Source organism: Sinocyclocheilus rhinocerous, unplaced genomic scaffold, assembly GCF_001515625.1.
Source record: "Sinocyclocheilus rhinocerous isolate Xijiao unplaced genomic scaffold, SAMN03320098_v1.1 scaffold304, whole genome shotgun sequence".
In the NCBI taxonomy this organism is placed as follows: Eukaryota; Metazoa; Chordata; class Actinopteri; order Cypriniformes; family Cyprinidae; genus Sinocyclocheilus; species Sinocyclocheilus rhinocerous.
In genome coordinates, this window is record NW_015659941.1 from 296,448 (window position 1) to 306,953 (window position 10,506).

Sequence of the window (10,506 nt, forward strand, 5' to 3'; positions counted from 1 at the left end):
ATATCTCTTTGGGTTTGAGACTTTAGTCTTTGCAACTTTAGGGATCTTATCTATGCACGAACAGCTTGCAACACTCCAAAGAGAAAGGAAAATTTGAAATGGCATTAGAATCGATTTTTAAAGTTCTCTAACTGGTGTATAAATCTTTACATAACCAAGCCCCTAGTTATCTCTCAGAGCATTTTTATACTCCCACTAGAAGTCTAAGATCCAGTGATCAGAATCTCCTTTTAGTTCCTCAGTCCAGACTTAAACGTAGAGGGGATCGAGCTTTTTCTGTGGTTGGGCCTCAGTTATGGAAAAATCTGCCACTTGAGATTATAGAGTGGCACCTTCCCTATCCATTTTTAAGTCACTTTTAAAAACACACTTGTTTGATCTGGCCTACGAATATCCCGTTCTTATTACATTGTATTATGGTCTTGATTATTACTCTGTCTTTAGAATGTTTATCTGTCATTCCTTTTGGTTTTAAATTCATATGTTTTATTATTTCTGTTTTATGTGTTTATGGTTTGATTATAATGTACAGCACTTTGGTCAGTCTTGTGGCTGTTTTTAAATGTGCTTTATAAATAAATGAACTTTAACTTGATGTCATAAATTGCTCATGTTATAATATAGACCAAATAAGAAAAAAGACCAAATAAAAGTAATAATAATAATAATAATTATATGTATATTATTATTATTATTATAAATAATATATTAAGTATATAATCCTATTTATATATAACAATATAGTGTGTGTGTGTGTGTGTGTAATATATATATATATATATATATATATACACATAACATTTTTATATATTATTAGTATATTCATTCATTTTATAATACATAAAAGTTTTATAAAAATAGATTAGTATATGAACAATATAAAAATAAATAGAAATATTGTGATATGATAAAATTAAAATACAATAAAATTATATATGATACCATTTTTATATTTATTACATAAATATAATTTATTTATTACATAAATATTTTAATACAATAAAAATAATTATACCTATATAAAGATATTTTTATATTTATTAAAAAATATGTTGACTAACAAAATGCTGATTATAAATATTCATATAAACATAAATCTTTACAATATACAAATAAATATATAAATATATAAGTATATCATTCATGATATAAAATATAAAATAAAATGTTTAACCAATATTTGTGTGTGCTATACATTAATATGATTATTACCAGATCATGGAATGCTAATCTAATGCTAAATGCTAAACAGAGAGAATACTAAACTTATTATATACTAGCAGCATCGAACTGCATCCTACAGTGTCGTCCCAAATATTGCAAGTTAGATTAGCAACATGGAACACGGTAGAGTCAGGTCTGTGCTTTTTGCATAAAGATTTATGTGTTGCTGCCTATGTAGAGCACTGTGCACCTATGTAGCCAGCATAGAGCCAGGCAGGTTTTAAAGCAGAGTCAGTGTGTCCATATCTCATGATCTGACCAAAACGTCCAAATAGTAATCTCTCTCCATTCAAGCACAGAATGGATTTAGAGAGAGATGTGCGACCTTGGGACTCAATTAACACTTTATTCATTCATTAAACTCACTCATTCATTCATTTCTACATGTGCATGAAGTAAAACAGGATGTTTTTCTACCAGATTCTTGTAAAATCGGCAGGAGTACTATCAGAGACTAGAAAGCCCGGCCGCAGAGCTCAGTGTGAGAGCGGGCAGTGTAAACACCAAACTAGCTAAAGCCTCGATATAGCTTATAGATTACAGATACGCTCAGCGACCACAGAAAGCATCAACAAAGCCTGGCCTGACTGGAAATGAGAGAGCAGCACACGTTACTGCCCTGTGAACTGTCAGAATGAAACTCAGCTCTACGTTTGCCTTTCATGTGAGAAAAACAACAGGATGAGAGCAAAAACCCCAGAAAACATGCAAACCTGACAGCTCCGATGCTAAAAATGGCGAGATAAGAGAATTACGAGGAGGAGGAGGAGGAGGAAGAGAGGTCTGGTTTTCAGGAAGAGCCTCTATGAACTGTAGGTCCATCAGGAGGTAGAAATAAATTCAACTCCAAGCCTACTTCTGCAGTGCACTTCATCACTGAGCGTCCAATTCTAATTAAGCGAAACTTAACTTTTTTAATAACTTCCTCAATTCCATTAAAAGCCATTATGCTAAATTGCTCTGGTTTTATTCCTCTGAATAACCACTAGAATTAACATCGCCCGCAAACTCCTGATTCCAACCTAGATCTCCATTATAGATAAGCGCAGGTGACTCACGTAATCTAAGATTAATCATCCTGTTAGCTACACATGAATGTTTGGATTCGTCACATGCTGCTGTATGGGATTGGTTATCTGGGCCATTTTTAGTAAACGTCTGTCGACGTCTTACAGGTGGTCACACTAGATTTTGTTTCTCACTTGCAGTCATATGCTTGCAAATGCAGTGTTTATTACAGAAAACATCTGAAAAGACTAGTATGTAGTACAATATGTAAAATAAATTACGAGACGCTTGCCTAGTATTTGTGAAAAGACGCCAGCCTAAGTAGTATCTTTACATTTTAAAAGTTGTCGTTTCACGTGGTTGTCTACTTTTCTTTGTGGACCCCGGGGTTATTATCACTAACTAAAACTATTAAAAACATTTCAAATTGAAATAAAGTGGATATTATTAATGCATATAAAAAATTATATATTTGTGTGTGCTATGCATTCATATGATTTAAATTTAAATAAAGTGGATATAAATTAAATTATAATATTTTTGAAATTATGATGAAATTAAATGATTAAATGTATGATAAGTTTATGATATACAATAAATAAAATTATATATTTGTTTGTGTTATGCATTAATATGACTATTAATCATAGTAATGCAATCATCTTAATGCATATAAAAAATTATATATTTGTGTGTGCTATGCATTCATATGATTTAAATTTAAATAAAGTGGATATAAATTAAATTATAATATTTTTGAAATTATGATGAAATTAAATGATTAAATGTATGATAGGTTTATGATATACAAGAAATAAAATTATATATTTGTTTGTGTTATGCATTAATATGACTATTAATCATATTAATGCAATCATATTAATGCATTTAAAATATATATATATTTGTGTGTGCTATGCATTCATATGATTATTAGTGAAAACTAAAACTATTAAACTATTAACTACAACTAAAACTATTAAAAACATTTGTATTTGTTGAAATCTGATATAAATTAAATTATAATTTTTAGATGAAAAAATTAGAAATGATACCTTGGCAACTATATGTAAGCACTAACTGGAAAAAACTAATGAAAAAATTAATTACGTCTATTTTTAATATTAAAAAAAATATATAAACATTCAAATATATTTTAATATAAAAATGACAAAAACACTAAAACTGAAATGAATTTATATTAAAATGAACTTAAACATGGAAATATAAAAATAAAAGCTCATTCAAAATATTAACAAAATTATTAACACATAATTATTATATAATACTATATTATAAATAATGAAATATCACTGGACCATGGAGAGTGACATCATATCCTTTTGCCCTCATTGACTACAGGGTCACTTTCTAGACCTAAAACTAATTATTGAAGTTCATAATCACTACATTCATCAAAACCTCGCATCTGAGGCTGTAACTGACCTTGGTGAGGTAGTCATGGATGTTAAGTGTTGCTAGTTTAGTGAGGTGGCCGTTGAGTCCCAGTGCCATGAGGAAACCGGCATATTCGTTGGCCAGGTCAGCACTTTTGGGTTTGTTGTACGCAATCCAGGCAGATTCCACCTGAGAAGCAGGAGCGATCTTAAGACCAGCCGCCACACCGTTGTGAAAGCTGGGCCAGCAGGTCATGTTGGGCGGCACGTCGATGTTACCGCTGTTCAGATCCACCATGGTGTTCCTGGGAGGAGCGCGGCCTGGTGGAGAAGACAAAAGAGAAGGGACATTATTCACGCTGCATTGTTAGCTGGGTTCAGCAAAAATAACACATAAAATAAGAAAATGGTGGGAAAGTGAGGAAAGACATAAAAAGGCAGCATTTAGTGCCCTTTAGCTAGTAAATTACAGAGGAAGAGGTTTTTCAATAAAAATGATACTATAAAGCATGAACTTGCTGAAAATGTCCGTGCTTTCCATGCAAAACTTGCAATTGCAATGCATGGGTGTTGTGGGTGCATTTAAAAAAATAATTACGCTCAAATTTATGATTTATGTATTTGAATTGCATATAAAATTTCCATCCATTTGGATCACAGTTTTTAACTACATAAATTAATGTGATGCAAATTTGTCAGTCATAGAACTAAAAAACTGGGTCTGTTTTAAAAACACAATAACCACGTTTATATATTCATCATCAATAAATCCCATTTGTTTCAATCTCAAACATTATATAACTGAATATTGCTTGTTCAACAGCTAGCTACAGTTTCACAATGTTCATACTGTTTAACCAAATACACTGATCTGTTTTCATAATGATCAGATTTATTATGATTCTAAGCCATTTGGATAAATGCATTTTGAAAACATGATTTCTTTTTAAGAAATACCAAATCAAAAATCAGATGCAGATAGTAAATATGCACTAGATAGAGTGCAGAAATCTTGCCTGTTTCTTACCTGGTTCATTCATGTATGACTGACAAATATGATTCGCATTACGTTTAATATTTTTTTATATTAAAATTAGTGCTGGGCAACGATTAATCGTGATTAACCGCATCCAAAATAAAAGTGTTTGTGTACATAATATATGTGTATGTACTGTGTATATATATATATTATGTATATATAAATACACACACATGCATGTATATATTTAAGAAAAATATGTTATTTTTATATATTAAATATATTTATATATAATATAAATTATATGAATATAAATGTAAATACATATAAATATTTCTAAATAAACAGTATACTGTATGTGTGTATCTTTATATATACACATAATAAATATACACAGTACACACACATACTAAATAAACAAAAACGTTTATTTTGGATGTGATTAATCATTGCCCAGCACTAGTTAAAATGGAAATACGCAATTCAAATACATAAATCTTACATTTTTGAATATTTTTTTGAGTGTGGTCGCTAGAGTGTTGCTACGCAGTTGCTAGGGTGTTCTGTTTCATTACTTAGTAGCCCAGTTTGAAAAAGGCCATTCAGAAGTCGGCATGATATTTTTGTTGTTCAAATCCCAATATATGAGCAATGGTGATGCTTGCCTTAAAAAACAGCAAAGACCACTAAGGGTCCTGGGCAAACGTTTTCTTTTCAACTGACGTGAAATTGTTGAAGATAGTGAAAGATATAACGCTGTGGTGGGAATGGTGGGAGGTTTGCAACGTCTGGGCACAGTTACTGCCAAACAAAATTCAACAGGGCTCTTAAAAACTTCGTAGTTCGTAGCCCTGTAAAACTATTCATTAGGACACTTCAAAAGCATGGGCGGTGGTTTATGAGAGTACCAGTCAGGTTGAGTTTGGGCACAGGGAGTGGTTCGGTTGGCACAGGGTGGTATGAGAAAAGAGTGAAGAGTCCCCGTCCCACCGGAAGAGCCATGGTGCGCTGGCACAACTGCAGCAGCCTGCAACAAAAATAAGAAGAGCAATGCTGAATTTAAGTGTAGAGAATGGCACAGATTTAGAGAAGAACAGGGCGCATTTCAGCATATTTGTGTTTACTTTCTTCACTTAGAAGAAACCTACACTCTTAAAAATAGGAAGGTTAAAAAAGCAGGTTTTTGCAGCAACACTTTTAAAAATGAAGGGCAGTTATTAGCAGCGAAGCCACAGAAGAATCTTTTACAATTTAAAAAAAAAATCTTTTTTTTTTCTAATATAAAGAACTTTTTTCCACCATACACTCTTAAAAATAAAGCTTTTTTATTGGCATTGATTGAATCTTTCCAGAAAATCCATGGAATCTTTTCATTGCACAAAAGACTCTTCATAGTAAAAAAAAAAAAAAAAGGTTCTTTAGATTTTTACAATGTTCTTCAAACTAAGAAAAAAACGGTTCTTTTATGCAATGTTTACTGAGAGGTTCTTTAGGGGAACCACAAATGGCTCTTCTTTTTTTTTTTTTTGTTTATTGTGAACATTCATTTGAGTGCAATCATGTAGCATATTTCAAGTTACATACAATGCTCAATGCAACCATAGAGTATCTTGTACAATCATGTACAATTACCTAGTATGTTTTAACTATAAATTATACTCAACCTCCTTTAAATCGTTTCAAAGTATAACCTGCTTTCCTTTTTACAAAGAAAAGTAACATTAAAATAAAATGTATAAAAAAAAAACTACATACATCCAGGGTGAGAACATGTGTCCTAATTCAATTCCATCCAGAATAACCTCAAATGACCTTCATTATGTATATAGATATTAAACAGAGTACATGCATATTCGCAAACATGTACATATACACACACAAGCATATATTATATTACATATATCTATCTATATATTGATCATCTTTTATTTATTTATAACAACAAAATCAGACCTTCTTTCTGATACATATTCAACCCATTTCCTCCAGTTTCCCAGAAACGCATCCTTTAAATTAACCAAAAAAGAGATTTTTTCCATCGTATAAATCTCTATGGTCAAATCTATCCAATAGTCTAAAGTTGGTCTCTCTTGTTTTAACCATTTATGTGTGATTGCTTTCTTGCTGGCTGCCAAAAGCACACCCATCAGGTATTTATTATCTGCTGTTACTATATCTGGATATACACAGCCAAAATACAACAATTTGCTTTCTAGAGGTATGTCTCTTCTAAAAAATATATTCAAGAGCCTCCTGTATTTCTTTCCAGTATTCTTGAATATGTAGGCATTCCCAAAATATGTGATAATGGTTTGCTTCATTAAATCCACAGTTTGCCAACATTTTGGAGATATACTACTGTATTTGGCCATTTGTACTGGTGTTTTAAACACAAATGGCATCGCTGAAAAAAAAAAAAACCTTTTGGAATCTTTACATTTAAAATTATTTTTTGTGCTTAGGTTCTTTGGATGTTAAAGGTTCTACATGGAACCATAGATGCCAATAAAGAACCTTTATTTTTAAGAGTAAAAGTTATAGAAGAACTGTCTTTGGCTCTCCAAAGAACCTTTCTGTGAACAGTTCCTAAAATAACCCCTTTTTCCTAATCTAAAGAACCTTTTTCCACTATAAAGAACTATTTGTGGAATAGAAAGGTTCCATGGATGTTAAAGGTTCTTAATGGAACCATAGATGCCAATAAAGAACATTTTGTTTTAAGAATAGAAATTTATAGAAGAACTGTCTTTGGTTCTCCAAAGAACCTTCCTGTGAACAGTTTCTAAAAGAACCCTTTTTCCCTAATGTAAAGAACCCTTTTCCACTATAAAGAACCTTTTGTGGAATAGAAAGGTTCCTTGGATGTTAAAGGTTCTACATGGAACCATAGATGCCAATAAAGATCCTTTATTTTTAAGAGTAAAAGTTATAGAAGAGCTGTCTTTGGCTCTCCAAAGAACCTTTCGGTGAACAGTTCCTAAAAGAACCCTTTTTTTCCTAATCTAAAGAACCTTTTTCCACTATAAAGAATCGAGTCAGTTAGAAATACCAAGGGTTCACACAAAACAAAGGGGGTTCGGTTTTAGTTATTATGCCGCCCGCAGTTGGAATCAGCTTCCAGAAGAGATCAGATGTGCTAAAACATTAGTCACATTTAAATGCAGACTCAAAACTCATCTGTTTAGCTGTGCATTTATTGAATGAGCACTGTGCAACGTCCGAAATGATTGCACTATATTTGATGTATAATCATTTTCTATTCATAACTGTTTTAAATTAATTTTAAACCTCTTAAATCAATTTTTAAATCATTTTCAAAGTTTTTAAATTCCTTGTTTTATTGTTATTATTATTTTCTTTCCTTTTATGTAAAGCACTTTGAATTACCATTGTGTATGAAATGTGCTATATAAATAAGCTTGCCTTGCCTTGCTCCTAATCTAAAGAACCTTTTTCCACTATAAAGAACTATTTGTGGAATAGAAAGGCTCCGTGGATGTTAAAGGTTCTTAATGGAACCATAGATGCCAATAAAGAACATTTTGTTTTAATACAGAGTATGCTCACTTGTTCTCCTTCTCCTCTATGTACTCATGGTCACTGACTTCAGGCAGGTGGGGCACATTGACCCGGATGGGTCTGGAGCTCTGGAGCAGACGGCGGACCTCCTGCACCCTCAGATCCTGACTCCAGATCAGCCCCGTCACCTCTGGGTGCAGGTCTGTCATACCATCCTCCTCCTCGTCGGCTTCACTGGTGACTGGTGGCTCAAGCATAACATTCAGACCCACAGTCTAGAGAAAACACAAACACACTGAATGAACAATGAAATTACATTGTCCTTGAGTGTGGACAATTCAGTTCTTTTATAATTACTTTATAATGCAGCATTCACTTCATCAATTCAGAATTACAGTAATTACACTAGAAAATACTGGTCTTAAATACCATATTCAAGTCTTCGGCTCTATTCAGACAGTAGTTGTTTTAACTGGGGACGGGAGTTATTTTCAGCAAAGCCACCATCCAGGAGACAATAATTCAACATTGTTTTTAGAAAGGCAAAAATAGCTTTATAAATTTGTTTTGAGCCCTGCTAAGTGCCCTAGGTTTCTATTTGACACTTTGTATGATAATGAATACGCAAGTGTGAAGACATGAATAATATAAGTAGCATTAGAAGCACGATCAAAATGAAAGCAACAGTTAAAATAGTCAGGCACCTTTTGTCAAATGTTTTTTGTCTTATATGACTTATTCTTTTACTATTGTCTTAATACAGTATAATTTACATTTTATCTAGTAAAAACAGTGCTGCTATTGTTAACTAAATCTATGTTGAGCATTATTAAAAATACTTTTCGGTAACTGAAATAAAGCTGAAATAAAATAAAATATCAAATGAAAAACTTGACCTTAAACAATTTGAAGCTGAAGTACTAAAATTACTAAAACTGAAAAATAAAGCTACATGAATTTTTTTTTTTTAAAAAGCACTAAAACTAATTAAAATTACAAAAGCACAAATTAATCAAAAATTTGAATGAAAACTGAAAATATAAAAATAAAAACTAATTCAAAATATTAATACTAGTACTCATTAATACTAATACATTAACACTTTTCATAATAATAAACCAATAATAATAAAATTAAAATGGCAAAGCAAGATCTAGTTTCTTTACATCTGATTTACTTTCTCACCGATTTACGATTGGCCAGGGTCACTTTGTGAGCTTGTCTGGTCAGGTCCTGTCGTCCAATCAGAGCGCAGACCTCCTCAGACCAATCAGAGCAGGGATGCTCTCTGCACAGGTAGATGGCGTCTCTGATTGGCAGAGCCACACCAAATGGAACCGACTCCAGATCCTTCAGTGTAAATCCTGAGGTGTAAAAAAGCAAACAAAAAACAAGCATGCAAAATAGTGTTTAGTCACATATCCCGTAACAGGATATAAGATCTTATATATCTAATCTAATGTAAACTAAGCTAAACCAACAGAGGCTGCAGGATCTGAGCAGGTGGATTTTGACCAGACGTCTACATTCAAAGCTAAATTTAATAGAAATTTAGGAGCTTTAGTAGGATTGTGAGTCCAGTATAAAGTCTGAAACATACTTTACACATGTACTTGAATGCAAATTCCATTTTACTTATGTTGTTTTCTGAAACAGGTCCAAATGGAAGTACGCACTGAATTGTTCTGTCTTTCTCCTTCAGGTAAACTACTGTCACAGCATAGCAACATAATCATGCAAAGTAAAATTTAAGTAGAACTGTTTACATGTTTATATCTAGCTTATCCGAATGAACGAAAGATACGATACGATACGATACGATACGATATCGATTCTCATACCCAGCGATACGATTTTGATGCGATTCAATACAGGAGAATATCGATCGATATATCGATACTATTATATTATATACCTATTTTAAACAACCATCTACATTTTTATTAACTTTACAAATGCAACCAAAACATATAACATGAACATTTATCTTAAATTTTCACATCCTGTTCCTCAATTGGGACATTCACAACAAAAAATAGGCCTACAGTTTTTGTTTTTTTTAATAATAAAGAAAAATAAATAATTGAAAAAAAGACAATCTTAAGATATGACAACAGTCAAGACAGTCTTTCAGGCTTCTGTGCTAAAATATGCAATGTGTAAAATTATGTAAATCCTCATTAGGAACAACACAAACGAGGTACTCCAGTTGTAGGAAAAAATACATTAAAGGGGTCATATGATGTTGCTAAAAAGAACATTATTTTGTGTATTTGGTGTAATGAAATGTGTTTATGCGGTTTAAAGTTCAAAAAACACATTATTTTCCACATACTGTACATTATTGTTTCTCCTCTATGCCCCGCCTTTTTGAAACGC

The 10,506-nt window shown here is 32.2% G+C and overlaps 1 protein-coding gene across 1 annotated transcript in view; it reads right to left on the minus strand.

Moving 5' to 3' along the window:
* LOC107724571 (anaphase-promoting complex subunit 1-like) overlaps positions 1-10,506 on the minus strand; it is a gene marked incomplete at its 5' end in the record, with an annotated part of 73,024 nt that overhangs the window by 33,810 nt on the left and 28,708 nt on the right. The window contains 4 exons of the mRNA XM_016533554.1: positions 3,680-3,950; positions 5,517-5,635; positions 8,176-8,402; positions 9,313-9,491. Of these exons, the coding sequence (XP_016389040.1) occupies positions 3,680-3,950; positions 5,517-5,635; positions 8,176-8,402; positions 9,313-9,491 (796 nt within the window). The remainder of the gene's footprint in view (positions 1-3,679; positions 3,951-5,516; positions 5,636-8,175; positions 8,403-9,312; positions 9,492-10,506) is intronic.